We start from the raw sequence: 26,349 nt of genomic DNA on the forward strand, positions 1-26,349 counted from the left end.
GGCGTTGACTGTTATGTTAGCCGCCTCTCTGTGTTGTATTACATTATATTTCTAAGTTTACTAGGTTTGTTTTCTCTTTCATTTGTACCTGATGATGATTGCTTGTGTTGCAATGGAGACGTCGTACGCAATTATTTAATTATTATTATCTTTCTACGTGACTTTACCGAAAGAACCAAAGAGTAATTCCTGCAGTCACGAAAGCTCCAAATCAAAATAATTCGCTACTTTAAATCAATTAACATTTTGCATGGAGGCCTTTTTATTTATATATATATATATATTTGTGTAGGTAAACAACGCCGCGGTCCATAAACTATCGAATCGCCTGCTCCGTGCGAACGATTTCCGGAAGTAATCAATTAATTCAAGTAAGCGTTCATGTGGGAGCAGGCGACGTATAATTGAAGTACTTCGCGACCGTGAGTTAAACGAAGTTGTTAATGAAACCGTTGTTTAAAAAAACACTAAACTTTTTCGAAGGAGTTTTTTTTGTTTGTTTGGGTTATTTTTTTTTTTTTGGGGGGGGGTCATAGGAGCGGGTTTGGCGCAAAGTACTGCATGCGATCCCTGTTCAGCTTCTTTTCCTTCATTCGACGGTTCTGGAACCAGATCTTGACCTGTCGGTCGGTGAGGTTGAGTAGGCGCGAGAGCTGCAGCCGCTTCTCCTTGTTGATGTAGACGCTGAAGAAGAACTCTCGCTCGAGCTCGCGGATCTGGTACTTGGTGTAGGGACAGCGCTTCTTGCGCGGCCGATGAGCGCCTGGACCGACGAGAGAGATGCGGAGACAACATACATTGGGGAGAACAACAACAACAACAATACATATCCCCGTTGTAGCCTTCTTGTGTTTAAGTTCGTTGTCCTTCCCCCCGCACCTCCGATTAACACGTTTGGCTACGTACGGTGCGAGAGAAATTCAACGTAGTACGTACATCAGACTGTTGTGGCACACGAGGGGGTGGGTGGCCAACACCACCCCCGGCTACACTACCGGATACACCCACAAAGACAAAGCTCCCCCGTATAGCCTCAACAGACTGTAGGGGCAAGTGCTATTAGCGAGCACCTATAAAGGCCGGCACGGCACACGAGGGGGTGGGTGGCCAGCACCACGCCCGGTCGCCTTTGTCTCCACAGTGTCGATGTTTACACATCGCACCAGGTACTCATTTAAAGCTGAGTCGACCTAGGGAAGGCCCAGAACCGGTTCAGATAATCGCCACTGGGTGTTGGTCGTAGCACAGCGCACTAACCGCTACAACTAGCGCGCGTACATGCAGAGAGGCACAGACATGCGATGTAATACTACAAAGAACCCCCGTATATCTTCTGGGTTCTTTCGGTAAAGTCACGTAGAATGGAAATAATAAAAAAAAAACATAATAAAATAATTATTTTATTTTATTCTATTTTTTATTATGTTTTATTTGTGTTATTTTATTATTTTATTATTTACATTCTACGTGACTTTACCGAAAGAACCAAGAAGATGAATCCCTGCAGTCACGAAAGCTTTAAATCGAAAAAAAACCCATATAGCCTGAGCACACTGTTGGGGTCAGGTGCTCTCAGTGAAGTAAGCCGCGCCCCGATGCAGGCCGACGCGACACGAAGCGGGCGACCAACGCCAACACCACGCCGATGATGAATGTTCACGCACCGAGGACACCACGTGGAGCCGTTTGAGGCTGAGTCGACCTAGGGGACTGCGGGCAACACCTTTCACGAATACGCGGACTCGTTGAACACCGCGCAACGCTCAGAGCTGTTGACGTGCATTTGGTAAACTGTTTAATCGCCTTTAACGTTGTTGACACGAGTTGAATGTTACGGCTGTGTAATACGAACTTAACTGTGGTCAACCTGCTTCATGTGTACGTGTGTAGGTGCTCGCTATCAGCACTTGCCCCGACAGTCTGTTAAGGCTATACGGGAGGTCTTTGTCTGTGTATTTCGAGGCCAGCACACTGCGCTTTCAACCCAGCGAGCCGGGGTTCGTTTTCGGCTCACAACCAATGACAGTGGCACCGAACCTGGGCCTCCCATAGGTCGACTCACCCTTACATGGGTACCTGGTGCGGTGTGTTGCTATCTGCACTGGGGAGACAAAGGCGGCCGGGCGAGGCGTTGGCCACCCATCCCATCGTGTGCCGTGCCGGCCTTCACAGGTGTACGCTAGGACTCGCCTCAACGATCTCTTAGAGGCTGTGTATTTATAAAGAATACTTTACAAGCGTATACAATAGTCATGAGTAATATGTGTGTGTGTAGGTGACACGCATACATGTTGCACTACACGTGTACTGCGTTGTCAGTGGTGCACAAACACACATGATAACAACAACAACAACAACACACTCGACACAATTGTCAGTAACGACTGCCCTAAACACAAAAACAGAGACAAAATGCCGCAGGCTTTGGCAACGCCCCCTTCTTCATAGCACACTGATACAAACCACGTGTGTGGATGTCCGTGTGTCCACGTATACACTGAAGGCACGAAGACCCCCCCCCTCCTCACTCGTTCCTCCGCAAAACAAAGAGTTGCCACGCATCGCCGCTGCGCGAGTGGGGATAACGCGCGAGACGTAACCCCGTTCAGTTTACCAAACTAACCCCTTTTTTATTTTCACCAGGTAATGCCCCCACTGAGCTATACATCTCTGTTGTTTTTGGAAGCGACCTGGCCACAAATGATAGCTCAATGAAGTGGCTTATCACGTGGACATGTCTAGCAGTCGTCAAATACTCGAAACGCGTGTTGATTCTAAATGTTGTGTGTGGGGGGGGGGACCTGGAGAAAAATCCACGCGACCACGGGGAGACAGATTACTGTCAGGGTCGATATCGAACCCACGCCTCCCTGTATTCCAGGCGAGGTAGTTAACATATCGCCTCCGCAGCGTCCCCTAACATGACGGGTGTTCAGCCGGGATTCACTTTGCTAAAAACGCGGCCCAATCACCGCGGCGACTGCGTTTTTGACCGATCCGTCACTGCGTAATTCCGACACCAGTAGTCGCTGTTAGAATGTTCCCGACATTCTTAGGCGTGTAAACTATCTCTCTGCTACGAACACGGGGCATCCCCCCGAAACGTCGTCCATCGCGTATATCAACATACGAGGGGGGGGGGGGGTGGTGCTATTTTCGAATGTTCCCGTGGAGTTTGTTGTTGTTGTTGTTGTTGTTTGTCTTTGTGCACCGTCTGCCGTCACGGTCCCCACGCCAACCAATAAAATGGCATCGCAACGCCACGATAACACGTGGCCCTAATCACAAGGACCCCCCTCCCCCGTAGCCTTTACATACTTCTGGGGCAAGTGTTGTGAGCGAGTAGCACATATGAAGGCCGGCATAGCACACGAGGGGGGGGGGGGCAGTACCTGTCACGCTCGGCCGCCTTTGTCTCCCCCAGTACTGATATTTACACACCGCACCAGGTACTCATTATGGGTGAGTCGACCATACGAAAAAGATTATCCGTATAGCCTTAATATACTGTTGGGGCAAGTGCTGTGAGCGAGTACATATGAAGGCTGCCAGGGCACACTTGGGGGTGTGTGACCAGCACCACACAAGCCCGGCCGCCTTTGTCTCCCCCCCTGTGTTGATGTTTACACACCGCACCAGGCACTCATTTGAGGCTGAGTCGACCTCCACATACACGCGCTCGCTCACACGCGCGCGTGAGAACGTGTGCGACTTCTCCATACATACACGGGGCCCTACGAAGTGAGACGCACAAGGGACTCAATCTTCCCTGCTGCTCTGCGATCACGACGCATCCTTAGCTACCACCACCACCACCATTCACTGCTCTCTCTCTCCCTGCCCTCCTCTTCATTCCCACAAAACGACCCGTCAGCTCCTCCCAACATGCCAATCGTCGGCACTCTCTCTCGTTATCTCTGCCAATTATCCCACTGGAATGCCCTTCCTTAATATTCATCACACGGCGCCTTTGTCGAATGCGTCCATTCCAGGTCTTCTCTCTCCCTCCTTCTGTTGACTTCCGTTATCGCTCTCGATTCGTTGATACCAATGCAGGAGTTCTTCACTGGGGGTGTTCTTCTCACTCTAAGGGCGCCGCGAGATGTTAACTCCCTCGCTTGGTATTCAAGAGGTCGTGGGTTCGATCTCGACCTTGACGCCTGCTGTATATTTAGAGTCTGCGTCTCTCTCTCTCTCTCCTCGTAATCGCGTGGAATTTTCTCCGGGAGGGCCTCCTGTCTGTTCATCCACATTGAGAATGAAGGTGCGTTTCGGAGTATTCGTCTGCTGCTACACATTTCCACGTGACGAGCCACTTCGTGTGATCTATCATTTGCGACAGCGCAGGCCGCTTCTGCAAAACGAGCTACACGGCTAACCAGTGGGATCTCACCTGGTCAAATATATTTTTAAAATTGTTTCGAGATTCAGTCGAGTCTTCTTTCCTGCACGCGCCGAGTGCTGCCTAAGCGTCCTCTCTCTCTCTCTCTTTATTTCTCAGTCTGCGATGCCTTCTCTTGACTCCCCTTTCGTCCTCGTCGACGATTGCTTGGTCGTCGTTGCCGGCAAACTGTGTCGCCTTTGCGCGCGGCGCGCATAGCGAATGTCCCCACGACGTTTTTAGAAACAACAACAACAACGCTACGAATGGGCTATCGACAACTCGCTACGATACACACCCGACCGGCAAAGATATCCCCGATTGTTGGGGCGCAAGTGTTGTTAGCGAGTAGCACCTGTGGAGACCGGAACGGTACAAACAACAACAATAACAACAACAAAGACAAAGACCCGCCCGTATAGCCTCAACAGTCTGCAGGGGCAAGTGCTGTTAGCGAGCACCTATGAAGGACGGAACGGTACACGATGGGGTTGGTGGCAAATGGCCAGCGCCACGCCCGACCGCCTTTGTCTCCCTAAGTGTCGATGTTTTGCACACTGCACCAGACCAGTTTCAGATAAAGAATCGTCGCTGGCGTTGGCCCGTGAACGGGAATCGAACTCGGGTCGCCGGGTTTGATGTGCAGTGCGCTAACCGCTGCACTACCGCTCCCCCCTGCACACAGTATACACACAGTACACGCACAGTGCACACACAGTACTCACAGTACACACACACAGTACACACACAGTACACACACAGTACACGCACAGTACACGCACAGTGCACGCATGCGCACATGCGTAAATACAATAGCGAGGGGCCTCTGGTTTGTTGTCGAAACCCGCGGATGGGATATCATCACGATACACTTTATGAGCTGCTATCCGCGCGTTATGAATAGTTAAATGTTTCCTCGTAAAGTGATGAATAGCAGTATTAAGCTTTTGAAATTACAGTATTCAACTCACTATATCAATGACCCACGCGGCGCCTACAAGCTACATTAAAAAGAAACCGGGTCGTAAAAGTGTTATAAGCTTATAAATGTGCCTTCTACACAGAGTGGGCCAGCGTGAGGCATCACTGTGGTGGGGGGGGGTGGAGACGCCCCCCACCCCACCCACAGCCCCCCGAGGGTCTCTCCCAAGTAGAGGGCCCACACTTACACACACGACGCGCACACGCCACGTACACAGCACGTACACACACGCCACGTACACAGGCTACGTGCACACACACACACACCACGTGCACACACACACACAGACACACACACACATACCACGTGCACACACACACAGACACACACACACATACCACGTGCACACACACACACCACGTGCACACACACACGTGCACACACACACACACCACGTGCACACACACACCACGTGCACACACACACCACGTGCACACACACACAGCACGTGCACACACACACAGCACGTGCACACACACAGACACACCACGTGCACACACACAGACACACCACGTGCACACACACACACACAGACACACACACACCACGTACACACACACAGACACACAAAGATCCCCCGTATAGCCTTAACAGACTGTAGGGGCAAGTGCTGTTAGCGAGCACCTATGAAGGCCAGAACGGTACACGAGGGGGTGGGTGGCCAGCACCACGCCCGACCGCCTTTGTCTCCCCAGTGACGATGTTTACACACCTCACCAGGTACTCATTTGAGGCTGAGTCGACCTAGGGGAGGCCGGGACCGGTTCAGATAATCGTCACTGGTGTTGGCCGTGAGCGGGAATCGAACTCGTGTCGCCAGGTTCATAGCGCAGCGCGCTAACCGCTACACTACCGCTCCCCACACACACACACTTGCACACACACACACCACGTGCACACACACACACACAGCACGTGCACACACACACACAGCACGTGCACACACACACACACCACGTGCACACACACACCACGTACACACACACAGCACGTACACACACACACACCACGTGCACACACACACACACCACGTGCACACACACACACACAGAGACACAGCACGTACCGGACCCTACCGCCCTCGACTCGGCTCCGCGGGTTGCGGCCGGTGACGACGCCGCACTCCCAGACTCCGCGCCGCTGTCGCGATCTTCCTTGGCGGCTGCGCGCTGCCCTCGCCGCAGCCGCTGCTGCTGCTGCAGGGGATTGACGCACCCCGGCTCCTGCTCCTCTTGCTGCAGTTGCTGCCGGAGCAGCAGGCTACCGCTCGTAGCAGCCTCGGCTTTGTTGTTGGGGTCATCGCCGCCGCCGCTGCTGCTGCTACTGCTGCTGCTATTGCTGCCTCCGCTGCCGATGTAGGCGGACTCGAAGAAGCGGTCGAACCCTTGCGGGAGGATTCCGTTCCTCCCGATCTGCAGCGCGGCGGCTGCTGCTGCTGCGCCGAAAACCCCACCGGCAGACGGGCTGCAGCTCGGGGCCAGCGACACGACTCCTCCGCCATGAGTCCCGTACGCCGCCTCGATGCTGATGCTGCTGCTGCTGTTGCTGCTGCTGTGCGCAGAATGCGGCCCGGGAGGTGGCTGCTGCTGCTGTAGCAACTGCTGCTGCTGCTGCAACACGAATTCATCGCTCACGTATCGACGCTGCTGCTGCTGCTGCTGTTGTTGATGATGATGATGAATCTGCTGATGCTGCTGCTGCTGGTGATGATGATGCTGCTGCCACTGTCGAGCCGTCTCGTGCAGGCCGTACTCCCTGAAGGCGGCCGCGTCCCTCGCCTGCGGCACCGCGGAGTACGGGCAAGGGACGGGGCGCGCACCCGGCGGCTGGAGGAGCGAGGGCACTGCGCCCAGGTCGTAGTAGGCACGGTAGCTCGGGAGGAAGAGGCCAGAGCCTGGGTATGCTCCGCGCTCCTCGCACTCCATGCCGCCGCCGTCTCCCCCTCCTCCTTCACCGCCACCTCCTCCTCCTCCGCTCTCCACCGCCCTCCTCTGCGCGAACGCGGCGGCTGCGGCTGCGGTGCTCACGGGGCCGAACATGGTGATGCGTGGGACATTTTGAGTTGCGAGAAGCCTTCCCGTCGCGTCACGCTGCCTAAGGGCGCGATCGCGGTGCGTAAGGAGGAGGAAGAGGAGGAGGGAGGAGGAGGAGGCGGTGGTGACGGTGACGGTGGCGTCCGCGGCGGATGAGGAGGAGGAGGATGATGATAAGGTGGAGCGGGAGGAGGAAGGGAGGGGGAGGTGTTTGGAGTAGGAGGAGGCTGTGTGGTGGTGGTGGAGGTGGGGAAATGAGACGGAAACACACGAGCGATTTAACTCGAGCGGGCCCCGTGGTTTCAGGCCCCCCCCCTTCCACCACCTCCACCACCACCCCCCCCTCCGTGGGTCACGTGACCAATCGCAGAAATCGTCGCTCATCGATGGGGAAACCCACCGGGGGGTTGGGCGGGCGTGGTGGACACGGGGGACTGTGGTGATGATGATGATGACGAGGAGTAGCAGGAGGAGGAAGACTCAGCAAGGGAACGCGCTCCGTTCTGCCCGCTCGCTCCCTGGACGCAGGACTCAGCGGCGAAACCCTCCCCCCCCTCTCTCTCTCTCGCGCCGTGCTACGACCGCAGCTTAGTCGTGCCAAGCCTCTGTGCTCTTATATGGGCCGCGCGGAGCGAGGCTGCAATACGCGCACGCGCGCACGCACGCGCACACGCGCGCATACACACATGTACACACACGCACACACACACGCTTACACACATGTACACACACGCACACACACACGCTTACGCACATGTACACACACGCGCCTCGGCACACACACATATGTACACACACACACACGTACACACACGCGCGTCCGCACACACACATACAGATAGGAGTTGTTTATGCGACGGGTTTCGGCTCCTAATTGAAACGGGGCTCCAGCGAGGTGCCGTGTGGTACACACACATATTATATATATACACACCGTATTGTGATTTGAATAGGGGCACGCGTTGTACTCGACTGGAATTGCCGACAGGCACACTTGACATAAATTACCATTACACAAGAGCGCGCATTCGTAAAATGTGTGAAAAAAACATCTTAAAAATAAAAAAGAAACTCTATACGCTCCTCAAATAACATTGTGGCCCTTCAAGGAATGAAAAAAAACACATTTAAAATGCGACGTTTCGGGGAATGTCCATTTTTCATTATCCACGTGCTGCGATTCGGTGTTAAAGTCGTGATTATGCGCCACGAACAAAAAAGCGCCAAAAATAACTTTTTTTAAAATCAAGTGGCGGTACAATGTAACAATCAGTGTGCATTGCAAGATACATACGCACGCACGTTCGTGTGTACGCACACAATTATACACACGACTTCGTTAAATAACACGTGTCACATGGCATATACATCTTAATGTATACTCGTATGGGAGCTCAGAGGGTCAATGCGCTCATTGTATACAAACAAATCCTCGTAACCGAAGCGGGATATTTTTTATTCTAATTATTAATATTTTTTTGCCAAATACGGTCCCGATGGACTCATAATGAATGACGTTAATTGTACCGGTCAAACACACTCAACATGCATAAGCGCTTATTGTAATATGTGTATATATATGGTATAGATGCTATTGCGTTAGATCGAGCTGAGGGTCTTTTAGTCTCTTCTTGACGAGTGTCCATTCGCAAGAGAGACGCAGGCGCCCGCGTCAAACAGTGCGGAGAATGAGAAACGCCGTCCTCAGTCGCAATCATCCACCAAAATATATCCGGCCAAAATGTCCATCGGACGATGCGCATGACGGTGAGGTTCAAACTCAATCCGAACAGGTAAACGATTAATTATATGCTTGCCTACGATGGTAGCAGCAGCAGCAAAACGAGCAGCAAGATGTCCCATGAGCCTCAATGTCGAGGTCTGTCTGCCAAGCCACGACGAGAGGGCTTCAGCAGAGACATAGAGAGAGAGAGTTCGTGTCGTGTTGCCGTTCCTCCTCCTCTGTTGAAGGAGCGCAGACCGCATTGCTTCACTTTTCGGGTCCATAGTTTGCGTGGCATGGCCACAAACGCACGCCTCTGCCTTGTGTCCTTAATGCATCGCTCGTATATCCGTTTAAGTCTCGACGCAGCTCTACGAGTGGGCTATGTGTCTCTATGAGTGGATGCGCATGCCCATGGGTATCTAAGGGTGGGGGAGCGGTTAGTGTGGCGGTCAGCGCTACGCTGCGCTACGTACCTGGCCGCCCGAGTTAGATCCCCGCTCACGACCACCACCAGTGACGATTATCGGAACCGGACCAGGGCCTCCCATACCTCGATTCAGCCTCAAATAAGTACCTGGTGCGGTGTGTGGAGAGACAAAGGCGGCCGGGCGTGCTGCTCGCCACCCACCCCCTCGTGTGCCGTGCCGACCTTCATAGGGGTTCGCTAACAGCACTTGCCCCAACAGTCTGTTCAGGCTATATAGGGGGAACTTTTTCTTCATGGGTTTTCTATTTGGGTCCAAAGTTTGGGTTGCGTGGTCACAATCACAGCGCTGCGGATTGTGTCTTCAAGTGTCCATCAAAACGAACGATTTAAACTGGCGTTGTAAAAAAGGGCCCTCATTGTCACCTGTAAAGTTGATCGACTCCACGCATTCTCATATTTAAAGTAACAAATACTTACACGCACATTTATAACTCGAACAACTCAAATTGTTGTTGATCTCTGGCAGGGCTCGTCAAACCTGCCTTTGCGGAGTAGCATCGCGACTCTTTTAAAGGATCCGCTTCGTCACCGTCACCGTCTCGTAAGCTGAGTTTTTTTTTACCGAATTCGAAAAGATAAAAGTCTCTTATTTTTGCTTTGGGTTGTCCAGCCCCAGGTTCTATGACGGCCATTGTGATTTTCGTTGATACTGCATTTGGCAAAAAAAACAACTAAATTGGTTAATTTCGACACTCATCGAATTAACGACGGCGCATTTCGCCTGGATGACTGGGAGAGGGATGGGTGTGGCTGATTCGTTGTGATGGTAAAGGTGACGCGAAGATTGCGCTACCAACCAAAACATAGCGTGAACCACCACTTCGACGGACGAGTAGGAACAGCGAAAAATAAACGACACGTACTCTTTCTCTCTCCACTCTCTCTCTCTCTCTGCTGAAGCCCTCTCGTCGTGGCCGGCAGACCTCGACATTGGCCACACGCACACAAAGACAAAGATAAACCCGTATAGTCACGACATTGGCCACACACAAAAAGACAAAGATCAACCCGTATAGTCACGGCCATACCGTTGGGGCGAGTGCCAAAGTTGAGGCCCCGGTTCGGATAATCGTCACTGGTGTTGGTTTTCCGTGAGCTGGAAACGAACTCGCTTCGCCCGGTTCGTGTCACAGCGGAATATCCACAACGCTACCGCTCCCGATACACTTACATATATAGATACATACACAAGACAAAGATCCGCCGTATAGCCTTAACAGGCTTTTTGAGAAAGTGCTGTTAGCCGGCAATACCGCGTCCGTGCCGCCTTTGTCTCCCTAGTGACGATGCTTACACATCGAACCAGGTACTCATTTTAGGCTGAGTCGACCTAGGGGAGGCCCAGGACCGGTTCAGATATTCGTCACTGGTGCTGGCCGTGAGCGGGAATCGAACCCGGATCGTCAGGATCGCAGCGCAGCGTAGCGCTAACCACTACACCACCGCTCCCCCCCCCACACACACACAGGTACACACACACAGGTACACACACACACAGGTACACACACACACAGGTACACACACACAGGTACACACACAGGTACACACGGCCACAGAGCGCCCGGCGGGTGCTTGGTGGAGCTGCAGATTGATGGACATCCAAACGGGCCGTGATCATTAACGCTCGTGCACCATGCATCACGTTTACGCGTTACCAAAGCACCGAGCAGATAAATAATCCATCATAATTTTTTAATATTATTACCGAACTGGAAATTAACCCCCGGAAACGTAAAACGTGACAAGCGAAATAACAGCCGTGATAAAAAACTTTGTTTGCAAACAACACGCACTGTACGTATTTATTTGTTCGTATATATGTGTGTGCGTGTGTGTGTCTCTCTGACGCTGTCTGTATATCTGTTATTTAATGCAGCGTATGTGAGTAAAGCAATGTGCCTAATTGGAGGAATGACAGCGGCTGCAGTCTGCGACTGTGTTACGCGATCCGCGAGGACCTGCCCTGCACTGCGCTCAGCTGCGAGAAACAAAACTTCCACTCCACCGCTTGGCATCTCAGGAAGCCTCTGAGCGGATCTCCATACGTACGGTGAACTTCCTTCTCGCCGTACGTTACCAACCGTGCTAATCGGAGGCGCGGGGAGAGGACGTCAGCGACTCTGAACGGGAGGACACCAAGGGATGAAGACGAAGTGAAAGTCAACGGTGGATTCATTAACTCTGTCCGCAAGTGGAACCGTGTTTCTACGTGAAGCCCGAAAGCACGATCAACACGCTGATCATCAGCAACCATGGTCAATCCACTGCTGGATGAAGTCCTCCCCCCCCCCTCGAGCCGTCGCCTTCTCAGAAGGAGTTGCGCGTGTTTAAGGGGGCAGTGTTGATAAGCCGCAGCGTTGGGAGCGGTCGCGCTGTGTTGACGTTAATATATTCGCGTTGCTAAAACACGACGTGGAAGCAAACTTTGGTGGGTGACGCTAATGCCCCAGGATGATTTCTAACAAGAGTCGACGGGTTGCATTGGAAGCGTTGTTGAGTATTGGCGCGGTGAGCCACACAGCGTTGTCCTTGAGCGCGTTGGGAATAGTGTTGGTGGTGGTGGTGGTCGTGGTTCTATTGATACCAGCTCTGGAACGAGTGGCGGTGTTGGTGCTGTCGGCCTGCAGGAGCAGTCGTGTTGACAGCTGTGTTGTGCTCGTGCCGGGAGGAGCGTGCATCAGGCGGCATTCGCGCTGGTGTTGGCTGTATGAGTCGCCTCGTAGCGCTGCTCGTTAGGTCGCAGAACGTTTACCGGTCCAGCGTCGCCAACCGAACATTAATGACGTCGATTCTATGAACGTTATTTGTGACATTATTAGAGTGTCTGTTGAGTTGGCGCAACGGCGGTGCCGGGAAGCCAACAATGCAGACGAGCGGCAGGGCAAGCCACCTTACCCCGGGATTGCCCCAGCTCTGTCATCCTATATTGGGATGCGTGGCCTGCTGCACGGGAAAATCGCTAGTTTATCCTCTGGAGGAGATCACTCAGATGACCCCTTCATGCATTCAACCGGACAACCACGTCCCAAAACAAACAAAACGACACGGATTCGTCAATGACTACCCGGAGACTTAAAACGAAGAGAACATATGTCCGACGTTTCGGGTAATGACTCGTCATCGTAGCACATAGAAATTGGCATTGCTATAAAGAAGGACAATTGCCTAATACGCCCTCGATTATATATATGTATATCCTATGCGAAAAAGCCAAAGCGTATGGATTTCTGTAGTCACGAAAGCTTCAAAACAGATTCCACAGTGTTATTAACTGTGTTGAGTTTATACTCTTTAGCTCTTTTGGTAAAGTCACGTAGGTATAAAATAAAATGAATCACGACGTTTCGGGCGCAACACAAAGCATGCTTTCCCACCGGATGACGGACGCTTGTGTTGCGCACCCGAAACGTCGTGCTTTCTTTTATTTTCTACCTACGTGACTTTACCAAAAGAATCAAAGAGAATGGATCCCTGCAGTCACAAAAGCTTCAAATCAAGATTGTGTTGAGTTTGTTGTTGTTGTTGAAGTGTGAGTGTGCACCACTGCCAACGCAGCAGCAGCAGCATCACCTAATCCACGTTTCCACTCTCGTTACGCCGGTTCGGTTTGTGCGATTCCGCGCCACCGCTGTATATGCGTCATCCCATTGCTCCCCCAAAATTCGCTCTGCTATGCGGCTTGAATTCACTCCTATGCGGCTATGCGGTGGGGTAATATTGTGTGTGTACTGTGTGTGTGCACTGTGTGTGTGCACTGTGTGTGTGTACTGTGTGTGCGCGCTGTGTGTGTGCGTTGTGTGTGTGTGTGTGCTGTGTGTGTGCACTGTGTGTGTGTACTGTGTGTGTACTGTGTGTGCACTGTGTGTGTACTGTGTGTGTGTACTGTGTGTGTACTGTGTGTGTGTACTGTGTGCACTGTGTGTGTCCTGTGTGTATACTGTGTGTGTGTGCTGTCTGCACTGTGTGTGTGTACTGTGTGTGTGTACTGTGTGTACTGTGTGTGTATGATGTGTGTGTGTACTGTGTGTGTACTGTGTGTGTATACTGTGTGTAATGTGTGTGTACTGTGTGTGTACTGTGTGTGTAATGGGTGTGTGTACTGTGTGTGTATACTGTGTGTACTGTGTGTGTGTACTGTGTGTACTGTGTGTGTGTACTGTGTGTGTACTGTGTGTGTATACTGTGTGTACTGTGTGTGTACTGTGTGTGTACTGTGTGTGTGTACTGTGTGTGTGTGTACTGTGTGTACTGTGTGTGTGTACTGTGTGCACTTTGTGTGTACTGTGTGTGTGTGTACTGTGTGTGTGTACTGTGTGTGTACTGTGTGTGTACTGTGTGTACTGTGTGTGTACTGTGTGTGTGTACTGTGTGTGTACTGTGTGTGTACTGTGTGTGTGTACTGTGTGTACTGTGTGTACTGTGTGTGTACTGTGTGTACTGTGTGTACTGTGTGTGTGTACTGTGTGTGTATACTGTGTGTACTGTGTGTGTACTGTGTGTGTACTGTGTGTGTGTACTGTGTGTGTGTGTGTGCACTGTGTGTGTGTACTGTGTGCACTTTGTGTGTACTGTGTGTGTGTGTACTGTGTGTGTGTACTGTGTGTGTACTGTGTGTACTGTGTGTACTGTGTGTGTACTGTGTGTACTGTGTGTGTACTGTGTGTGTGTACTGTGTGTGTACTGTGTGTGTACTGTGTGTGTGTACTGTGTGTACTGTGTGTGTACTGTGTGTACTGTGTGTGTGTACTGTGTGTGTGTACTGTGTGTGTACTGTGTGTGTACTGTGTACTGTGTACTGTGTGTGTACTGTGTGTGTGTATACTGTGTGTGTGCACTGTGTGTACTGTGTGTGTACTGTGTGTGTGTACTGTGTGTGTGTACTGTGTGTACTGTGTGTGTGTGTACTGTGTGTGTGCACTTTGTGTACTGTGTGTGTACTGTGTGCGCTACTCGGTAGGCAGCTGTCTCCGAGTGCGGCTTCGCTTTGTGCGCCCATCACTTTGAGCGCACGACGACTTCGTCATCCAGCGAGCTGGAAACCTCCAACGTGTTACACCTTGAGCGTGTCTCCTCTTGCAAGCAAAGAAACACATCGGACGAGCGAATTAAATATAAATTAGCGAGTCAAAGCGAGTGGCTCCCCGCCGTGTGTGTATGCACGTTGAACTTCTTTCGCACCGTACGTAGCCAACCGTGATAATCGGTGGTGCGTGAGCAGGGGGGTGGGGGGGGTGATGACAACCACCACGGCGCTTGTGCCAGGCTAGGTGCACACAGTGACGCCGGACGGCGCGAGCTCGTCTGTTGTCCTCCCGCCGCACCTCCGATGAACACGGTTGGCTAAGTAGGGTGCGAAAGAAGTTCAACGTGCATACGTACAACACAGCATCGGCACAGCACCACGGCAATGACGCCGTCGGGCGCTGTTACGGTGAGCACACCGCACAACTTGTCACGGCTAACATCAGCGGCGTGTGATATCTGACCCTCCCATCCCCTCCCTCGATCCCCACCCTCCCTACTCACCAAACCCGCTCTGACCAGCGTGGTGAAGTATGGTTACTGTATAAAAAAAATAAACAATAATATCGGACAATGCAATTGTGGTCCTCTAATCTGCTCTGAATAAGGCTCATTGTCCGAAACGTCAGTGCAGCGCACGATATATGTTCACTGTCAGCGACGAAAGTTGGCGAGGTAGATTCGTTCCGACTCTGCTTTGCGTGCACCGATACAACACGCACTGAAACGTGTACAGCAGACACAGAGTGTGCAACTCCCGTAGGTCCTGCATCTTCTTAAGCTGCCATTGATGTAGCGAGAACATACTTTGGACCGGTTTCAAAACGCAGTGCCTCGTCAGAAATTCCGGTGAAGCCGTACTTGATTCGATGCCAAAGGTTATTTACGAAACTAAGCAACTACATTTTTATATATTTTTTTACCAGGTAATGCCCACTGAGCGGAATAGCAATTTATTGAGAAGCGACCTTGGCCCACAAATCATAGCTCAACGAAGTGGCTTATCGCGTGGAAATTCATACCAGACAAATCACTGTAAATTCGTGTTTCTAAATGTGGAGAGAAACCCGGAGAAACCGACGCGACCACAGGGAGAGAGAGAGAGAGACACGCAAACTCCAAATATAAAGCAGGCGTCATGGTCGGGATCGAACCCACGATCTTCTGCATACCAGGCGAGGTAGTTAACATCTCGCCACTGCGGCGTTCCTTATAGGCAAGGCTGCCCCATCTCTCTCTCTCTCTCTTTGAGATTTGGGGTTCCTACGTGCGACACGAACATGCATAGCACGTAACACAATATCATCACGAACGTCGCCATGGGGAATAACCAAAAGCTAGGCAGATGATATGCCGATATAACACAATGCAATATCATTTACCTACGTAATGTATCGACAAAGAAGCCACGATTACCTTCATACAGGCAGAGACAAACTGAGATCCTGCGTATAATCTAACAGCCTGTTTGTTGCAATTGCTGTTCGCGAGCACTTATTAAGGCCGGCACGGCACACGAGGGGGTGGGTGGCCAGCACCAATGTTTACAAATGGCATAGCAGGATACGGAACTCATTTAAGGCTGAGTCGACCTAGGGGAGGCACAGGACCGGTTCAAATAATTGTCAGTGGTGTTGGTGTCTGTGAGCGGGAATCGAACTCGGGTCGTCGGGGTCGTCGGGCAGCTGAGCTAACCGCCACGCGACCGCTCCCGCGGCCCACACTCGCACACAAGTCGACACGTACAGGGTGTGGGGTAGGGCTGAACCATTAATCGATTTCAAATCGAAATCGCAATTTGAAACGATGCGATTAGCAAATCGCAAAGGCTGCGATTTTTTGCGATTTGAAAAGTCCTCTTACTTTCTTGTTGGAATTGTTTTAGTTTGTATTATAATTATAATTTTATTTATTTAACTTAATAATTGTTCTATGTTTGATTGTACTATTTCAATTTTAAAAAATTAATAAATACATGTTGCAAGCAATTCAAATCTTTTAAGTTCTCATCCTTGCATTCGAGTACATAGAGCAGTTAATATTTTGATGGTATCATGTGGTAATGCTCCATCACATGTTTTAGATCTATTACACAGTGAATATTGAACTGAAGCTTGCCTTAAAAAAATGTAATCGCAAATCAAATCGTAATCGCAATATCTGTCAGAAAAATCGCAATTAAATATTTCCCCCAAATTGTTCAGCCCTAGTGTGGAGCATTGTATGAGTTATGCGTGTTTATTTTGCCAGTAGCCTGTTAACTTGCTGGGTTTAAATCACAATTTGTAATTTAATCACTACAACTCTGTTAAATAAAACAATATAATACTATCACATACGTTTAATTAACGCTATTAATAGCTGTATTCGTAAATAACACTGTGACTTTAAAAAGTACACCATAGTTTATGGGCGGCGTATCAGCCAATGTCCCTTCTCAACGCAGAGAGGTAGAGTCATTTAAAATTGTGTCACAGCACACAGAAAGGCCAGAGATATAGAGCATTATATAATATGTGCTGTTAAGAAGGTCCGTTGCCCGAAACGTCGCATGTAATATATTGCTTTAATGCCATACAGTGTCATTGTTGAATGTGTTGAGTATTTTGTTGTTGTTGTTGTTAACTGTGCTTGTTTACACCAATGCCAACGCAGAAGAAGCAGCTACGGCTGCGCACGCACGCGCACGCACGCGCACGCACGCGCTCGCACGCGCACGCACGCGCACGCACTCGCACGCACGCGCACGCACGCGCACGCACGCGCACGCACGCGCTCGCACGCGCACGCACGCGCACGCACTCGCACGCACGCGCACGCACGCGCACGCACGCGCACGCACGCGCTCGCACGCGCACGCACTCGCACGCACGCGCACGCACGCGCTCGCACGCGCACGCACGCGCTCGCACGCGCACGCACGCGCACGCACGCGCACGCACGCGCTCGCACGCGCTCGCTTGCAGATTTGAGACACGCGTTAAAGCGACGTGATGCGTAGCTTTATAAATCCTAACGCCACACTTGAGACCCATTTGCGGTGTGTACGGGCCTCGTTTTATTCACATGTATAGTGTATCAGGCGTTAATTAAAACATGTATATATTTTTTAATTAAATACGCCTTGCTCTCCCCCCCTCCCTTTCTCTCCGTTAGCATTTTTTGTTGTTGATGTAAACACTCCACATTTTATTTCTCAGGCGCATATCGGTACCCGCAGTGACACTTCAATTAACTCAACATGCCGGTATATATATATTCAGAATAGGCTTTTACCCTTCCTGGCCAAAAAAAATTGGTAAAAAGCCCATTCTTATTTTTTTCTCTCTCATCATTTTGAAACTGGCACAAAGGTCACACAGATATTCGCGCGCACCAGCTTCAGTAATACGCGCACTTCACACCGATTAGTTTTAATCTTTAAATTTCAAGCTCTTTTTTTGCGAGCACCTATTAAGGACAGCACGGGGCAGGAGTAACTTGGTCCGGCCCCATTTGTGTTTCTTGAATCGCTAATGCTCATTGTTCGCAAATCTCAACAAGATAAACGCATTTGAGGCTGAGTCGACTTGGGTTTGCGGGGATTCACAGGGTACAAGTTCTACGCAGTGTTTCAATTCGCGACTTTGGCGTCTAATTGATGAATTAGCCACGGTCCGTGAATCGACCTGCGATGGGCGCGCTCCGCAGTGGGTCGGTAAGCGAAGCATCGAGTATAGAGTCTCGCCATGCATTTCTACAATACAGAGAACGCACAACATTGCCATCGTCAGCCAGGGGAGGTATCCCATAATTATTGTCGCTTGCGAAACCACATACAGTATATATATACAGCATATCAACCACACGGCACCGGGTCGTACACATCTAGCGGAAAGGATCTATAACAACCGAGCTGCGGCACGCAACACCAGTCCCGGCCGCCTTTGTCTCTCCCCGTCGCTGATGTTTACTCCCACTACGACCAAGGGAGGAGGCCCAGGAACGATTCGGATCATTGCGTCACCCATGTTGGCTTTGTGCGGGAATCGCATCTAGGGCGGCGGGGTTTGGAAGCCCATTGCGCTCACCACGATGGGGGTCAAGGGCTGTTATCGAGTAGCAACCAACGCGTGGCCGCCTTTGTCTCCCCAGTGGCAGTGTTTACACACCGCGCCAGATGCTCATGTGAGGCTGAGTCGACCTAGGGGAGGCCCAGCACCGGTTTAGGTATTCGTCACTGATATTGGTCGTGAGCGGGAATCGAACTCGGGTCGCGGGGTTTGGAGCGCGGAGCGCTAACCAGGTGAGGCTCACACAAAGGCACGCGACTCAGCTGTGTTGTATTGTGTCAGGTAAAGCCCACTGAACGATATCGCTCTTTTTCAGAAGCGACCTGGCCACACACACACACACAATGTGCACCTTTAACGCATCATTCACGCGCGTGTGAAAGTATAGATATATATATATTTTTTTATTTAAAAAAATCTAAACCGTCGCAAATGCAAACTTTGACGGAATAAAAATAAAAAAAACATTTCCATCGGGAAAGGAAATTGTTTTGAGCAGAAATACCCGAAAGAGTTGCACGTAACGATAGTGTTTGATGCGCGATACGGATCGTGACGTGTAGCGCCGATAGCTCTGCAGGAGGCCTTCATCCAGAAGTGGATTGACCACGGCTGATGGTGATGATGACAGTGATGACGATTATGATGTTCTTCGCTGCCGTGCGATATATTTGGTGGCATAGGGCATTCAAGGCGACTGTTGTTGTTCAGTTCCGTTAGGGTCAAAACCGAAGGTCAAGCTGGCATCGTTGGCCCAGCGGTCATCCTGGCAGCAGCAGCGGCTTTTGGCTGTCTATCGAACAAAGACGGTCGCTTTGCACCGCGTGCTTTCGGATGTACCTCTGCGGCCGTCTGGAACGCTCTTCCTTCCAATATGAGGAATACACTGAGGCTATGAACTTCTAAGTCCAGAATGACGAACTCATTTCTTTAGAACTGATTTTTGTGTTTAGTTTGTTGTTCTTCCCCCGCACCTCCAAATTGCACGGCCAGCTACGTACGGTGCGAAAGAAGTTCGACATAAATACATACGAAAGTTATTGTGAGAGTATGAGTGTGCCAGACGTAGTGAGTGCGAGCGAGGGAGGGAGGGAGAGAGAGAGCGTAAAATGAGGCGAGGGGTTTACATAAAGCAAAGCATGAAAAAAACCGAAATGATGAACGAAGCAAAGTGCCGACTACACCGAGCATCTTCTTGTTTCCTCTGATCGTAAACAAAGAAGAGAGCGGACGAAGGAAGGGATCTCACACACGAGCCTCTCCCTCCCTGCGTGCACGCGGCCGAGTGCACGCGGCTCATTGCCGGGTAGGCCCTCGTGTGGCCACAAGAATGTCTGCATGTGCACGTGCCGTTTCAGGTTTCATTTTCTTAGGTTTTTTCGGTAAAGTCACGTAGGTAAAAAAATAAAATTAATAGAAACAAAATAAAATAGTAATGAAATAATAATAAATCATGATTTATTATTTATTTTGTTTCTATAAATTTTATTTTTTACCTACGTGACTTTACCGAAAAAACCTAAGAGTACGAATCCTTGCAGTCACGAAAGCACCTGATGACGGAGACTTGTGTTGCCTCCGAAACGTCGTGATTTTTATTTTTATTTTGTTTTATTTTACGTTCATTAATTTTAATGTTTTACCTACGTGACTTTACCGAAAAAACCTAAGAATATGAATCATTGCAGTCACGAAAGCTTCAAATCTAAAATCTTGAAGTGACTTTGCGCAAACAGAAAAATCCAGGAGAAAACTGCAAAGTCTTCCAGAAAAAAAGCACCGTACACCAACGCTGTGCAAACATCCCAGTGGGATGCAAGTCAAACAACAATAACAACAGCAATCACAAGACAACTGAGATTGAAGCCATCATTCTAACTCCGTACTACAACAAACAAACATGGCCAAACCAAAAAACGTTTCGAAATCACCTAAATAAAGCCATAAGCAATGTAACAGTGATCATATGCACGTGCGGGGTGTGTCTGTGTGTGCACTAGGCGCGTATCGCGTACGGTCAAGAGGCTACCCGGAGCCTCAGTATTCACATGCAAAGCCAAAGGCAACATTATGAACACCATTACAAATATTACGCAATTCAAATTTAAATGTCATACCTTGCCGATGCAATCGTCGTAATGAACGCTGATTAACATGCGCGGAGACTGTTCGTTGATACTGTACTTTGCAAACAGTTGGGCAATTTAAGTGATTGACAGGTGAATATGGGTGCGAGTTAAAAGATATGAAGAAAAAAAAATTGCCCCAACATTGCACCACCTGGTAAAGGATATTGCCGACACAGGCAATATAAATAATCGTATTAATTGCATGTCTATATGTCGAACTCGACTAGAGCTAATACATTGAAGTACAATTTATATGATAATTGGTTTTTTACCCTTTTATCTGGCAACAAAACTGACACCTTTTTTACGAGGAGTCATTGTTGCATAGACCACAATACCTGCAGTCATAATGCAAACAAAAACACACAACTCTGATAATGTATGCACTGTCCTTGAAGTTGATTGGTCCACACCCGAGACAGCTTTCCTTAGAGCCTAGTCTCACATGGTGTTGGACCAGATGACGCCAAAAGGCGCACAGCTCAAAGACAATGCACCATCAGAGTATGAGATCTCGGGGTAAGCATTTACACCATTGGTACCTCATTTGCCAGTAAAAAATATGATAATTGTTTTTTTTTGTTGCCAGATAAAAGGGTAATAAACCAATTATCAAATTTTTTACTGGCAAATGAGGTACCAATGGTACAATTTATATATCAATATATGTAGAGGACCGCAGTGCTTGTTAGAGTCACTGGTGGTGGCCATGAGCAGGAATCGAACTCGTGTGGCCAGGTTCGTAATGCGGCGCGCTAACCACCACACTACCGCGCCACGCACACACAAAAGACAAAGATATCCCGTATAGCCTGAACAAACTGTTGGGGCAAGTGCTGTTAGCGAGCATCTATGAAGGCCGGCACGGCACACGAGGGGGTGGTTTGCCAATACCACGCCCGGCCGCCTTTGTTTCCCCAGCGGTGATGTTTACACAACACACCAGGTACTCATTTGAGGCCGAGTCGACCTAGGGGAAGGCTCATGACTAGTTCAGATAATCATCACCGGTGTTGGCCGCGAGCGGTAATCGAACTCGGGTCGCCGGGTTCGTAGCGCAGCGTAGCGCTAATCACTACACTACTGCTCCCAATTATCTATAGACAACAACAACCGCCATTCGCCACTAAGTGGCGGTGACGTCACCACGATGCTTGTGCCAGGCTATGTGCACCTTTAGACCACGTGAAGTGTCGAAGGCCCGCTGGCAGGAGGTCACGGGGCAGACCCAGGTGCCACGGGTCGACTGACCGAGATGACTGGCTGATGCACCACCTGTGCCCCCTACTGTGCCAACTTGCTGTGCTTTAGCCACCCGGCGCTCCGCTCGTTGTTGTGAGCGTCGCTCCTCGCCCTCCGTTGTTGTTGGAGGGCGACTGCCTCCAACTGCCCAGTAGCAGCGTCCTTCACGAGCCTCCTCCACAGAGGCCGATCTTTACACCGCTGGTACCAGTCATCGGCAAGTCCACTCAGCTCCACATCCTCCTGTACCACATCACTCCATCTCTTCTCTAGCCCGTGCCGCGCCCGTTTAGCCCCCTCGATCCGGCAGATCAAAAGCTGTTTAGACATGCGGTGGCTGGGCATGCGGGCTGCATGGCCTATAGACACACACACGAACACACACAAGTACACATACACAGGTACACACACACAAGTACACACACATAGGTACACACACAAGTAGACACACACAAGTACACACACACAGGTACACACACACAGGTACACACACACAAGTAGACACACACAAGTACACACACACAAGTACACATACACAGATACACACACACAAGTACACACACACAGGTACACATACACAGATACACACACACAAGTACACACACACAGGTACAAACACACAGGTACACACACAAGTACACACACAAGTACACACACACAGGTACACACAAGTACACACACACAGGTACACACACACACAGGTACACACACAGGTACACACACACACAGGTACACACAAGTACACACACACACAGGTACACACACACAGGTACACACACAGGTACACACACACACAGGTACACACACACACAGGTACACACACAGGTACACACACACAGGTACACACACACACAGGTACACACAAGTACACACACACACAGGTACACACACACACAGGTACACACACACACAGGTACACACACACACAGGTACACACACACAGGTACACACGGCCACAGAGCGCCCGGCGGGTGCTTGGTGGAGCTGCAGATTGATGGACATCCAAACGGTCCGTGATCATTAACGCTCGTGCACCATGCATCACGTTTACGCGTTACCAAAGCACCGAGCAGATAAATTATCCATCATTATTTTTTAATATTATTACCGAACTGGAAATTATACATACACACATGCACACAGGCCTCTCGCGTAGATACTACACACAATATAATTAATTCTAGTTTGGAATGCAAATTGTGAACTTCAATAACGAACGCAACAATTTGAATGAAATGTGAAAATTAACAAATATTTCTACAACGCCGCAGTCACACACAAAGTTCAGAAAGTGCATCGGCCGATGGAATACAACGTTATTTTAATATTTAACTTCATGAGGACATTTTATATTTCTATAACCACCCATTAATCACATTTATTTACAGGATATATTTCTTCGCCCATGTATTACATTTTTTTATGTTAACACTAATATGCTCGCAAATAAAACAATTGCATTCGTATCTTAAACTTACGTGTCGAATATTTTTGTTACATTTATTTACAAAGGTCATTTGCAACGAGGTGTATCAATGGAATTATATGCCTGTTAAAACAAATACGAAAATAAAATACTCGCCCAATGAGTGCGCGAATTATACTATTTTCCCGCACCCACCGATGAGCACGTTTGGCTACGTACGGCGCGAAGGAAGTTCAACACGTACATACGCACGTGATTCAGGGACAGTTGCTGTAACGCATGAGTGCTCTGCTAATTCGCGTTGTTGTTGTCTGTTGATCCGGACGATCGGGTACCCATTGGGATGGGATGGGTGTCCGGTGGTGGGGAGGGGGTGGTAGGGAGGTGGGGATTGTCATTCACCTCTACCCACGAGTTCGATGCCCGGCCAAGGTCAACACACACGTGGCGATTCGTACGTTTGAACCTCTCTGGCCGCTCCTCTCCTGCCACCCCCACCCCTCCTCCCCCTCCTCCTCATCCTCCTGCACCGTTCCCCAAACATCAACGTCCCCAACCCGCATAGCCTGGCGTGGTGAAGTATAGTCAAACAAGACCCCCCCCCACCCACCGTGGAGATATCTTCGTAGACAACATTCGTGGGGAGGCATTCATCCAGCAGTGGATTGATGCAAGTTCCATTCATTATCCCCCCCCCACCCCCACTTTGCACAAGAAGAGCGCACAAACTACGCCTCCATTTAAGGAACGAAACAGGTGGGCTTCTCTACAAATCTGGCTGTCGCCTGATGAAGCTAGCTGTGATTACTGGCGAAACGTCGTACTCAGATTGTGAATGTTGTGGCTTGGGTCTCCAACACATCCGGTGGTGCTGTACTAGTGACGAATTGGCCACGTTCTGTTTACGTGACAACCCTTACTAGTTCGCTGTGTCGGGTGTTGGCGGGTTTAACGACACATTTATATATTTACGCGATCTAACCCCCACAAAAAACCCTCTATAATGGATGATATTGGTCGCGAAAGCCTCCGACTACGATGAGCGCCTGGACAGACAAGAGAGATGCGGAGACAACATACATTGGGGAAAACAACAACAACAAATATCCCCGTTATAGCCTTCTTGTGTTTAAGTTTGTGTTTTTTCCCCCACACTTCCGGTTAACACGTTTGGCTACGTACGGTGCAACAGAAGTTCTACACACAGACAGACAGACTGTTAGCCATCGACAGAGAGACAGCGAGCCAAATCGACAACAGACAGATAAACTAACTAATAGACAGCTGTTCGCGTGCACCTATGAAGGCCGGCACGCGACACGAGGGGGTGGGTGGTCAGCCCCACCTTTGTCTTCCTGGTGAGCGACGTTGACACACCATATGCAGGGACAAAGACAAAGATCCCCCGTATAGCCTTATCAGACTGTAGGGGCAAGTGCTCTTAGCGGTCACCTATGAAGGCCGGAACGGTACACGAGGGGGTGGGTGGCCAGCACCACGCTCGACCGCTTTTGTCTCCCCAGTGGCGATGTTTACACACCGCACCAGGTACTCATTTGAGGCTGAGTCAACCTAGGGGAGGCCCAGGACCAGTTCGAATATTCGTCACCGGGTTCGTAGCGCAGCGCGCTAACCGCTACACTACCGCTCCCCACACACACGCACACACGTGCGTACATGGTGTACGTGTGTGCGTGTGTGTGTGCTTACCCCCCCCCCCCACCCCCCGACACAGATTTCGTGAGATTGACCGCAATGTCCCGGCAACTAATATCATTGCACGTGGTGGCAGTACAGCAAGGTGGTTCAGGAGCCAGATGCCAATGTCGAGGTCTGCTGTTGGCTACGACGAGAGGGCTTTAGCAGCGAGAGACAGAGAGAGAGAGTTCGTGTCGTGTTTGCTCTGACCTGTCTTTAATGCATCTTTAGTGATATCTCTGTCTTTTTTTCGATTTAAAGCTTTCGTGACTGCAGGGATTCATCTTCTTGGTTCTTTCGGTAAAGTCACGTAGGTCACCTGAGGACGGCTGCTTGCGTTGTGGCCGAAACGTCGTGAGAATTATTTTATTATGTTTTATTTTTATTATTTTATTACTTCCCTTCTACGTGACTTTACCGAAAGAACCATGAAGATGAATCTCTATGTCTCTCTGGGTCCACATGTATCTCCGAGAGTCCATGTATCCGGATGACTGCTGCAAAGTATTATCTTGTGTTTTGATTATAGTGTGCTGATCTTTAAAGGTGCATTGAAAAATGTTGATACTCCTACTGATACTCCTGCTGTTATGGAGTGACTCATGGAGCCAGCAATGGCTGCAAAGTTTGGTGGTACATGTTATGTATATCGTTTATTGTAAAATTTCAATCACAGTTCCTATGATCACTGTTACATTGTTTTTATAGCTTTATGTTGGTGATTTCGAAAACGTTTTGGTTTAGCCATATTTGTTCGTTGTAGTACAGAGTTAGACTGATAACTTTAATCTAAGTTGTCTTGTGGTTGTTATTGTTTGACTTGCATCCCACTGGGATTTTTGCACACAGCATTGATATACGATGCTTTTTCTGGAAGACTTTGCTGTTTTTTCCTGGATTTTTATGTTTGCACTCAGTCACTTTAAGATGTATCTTGTTCATGTTTTTGTTTGTTGCAGTTGCACCGAGTCAAGAGCCGAATGGCTCACAGGGCGATACCAAATAAATGAAACTGAAAACTGAAAACAAATCTCTGAAGCGTCTGCGCGAGTTTACACGATCTGTGGCTTGCATGGCCACAGTCGCACTTTCCGGTGACTTGCGTCGTCTTTTAATCTTCCACGAACGAGTAAAAGGCACGCGGTGTGTTGGACATCGGCCAGCTGAACAC

At 49.8% G+C, this 26,349-nt stretch overlaps 1 protein-coding gene across 1 annotated transcript; it reads right to left on the reverse strand.

The window, feature by feature from the left end:
- Window positions 1–466: 466 nt before the first annotated feature.
- On the reverse strand, window positions 467–7,537 carry LOC144720831 (uncharacterized). Its single transcript, XM_078597908.1, has 2 exons — window positions 6,430–7,537; window positions 467–763 (listed from the first exon to the last, which is right to left on the reverse strand). The coding sequence occupies exons 1-2, from the start codon at window positions 7,400–7,402 to the stop codon at window positions 531–533; spliced, it is 1,206 nt and encodes a 401-aa protein (XP_078454034.1). The 5' UTR covers window positions 7,403–7,537; the 3' UTR covers window positions 467–530.
- Between the last annotated feature and the right edge of the window lie 18,812 nt (window positions 7,538–26,349).

The sequence above is a fragment of the Lampetra planeri genome, chromosome 1 (genome assembly GCF_965212315.1).
Source record: "Lampetra planeri chromosome 1, kcLamPlan1.2.h2, whole genome shotgun sequence".
In the NCBI taxonomy this organism is placed as follows: Eukaryota; Metazoa; Chordata; class Hyperoartia; order Petromyzontiformes; family Petromyzontidae; genus Lampetra; species Lampetra planeri.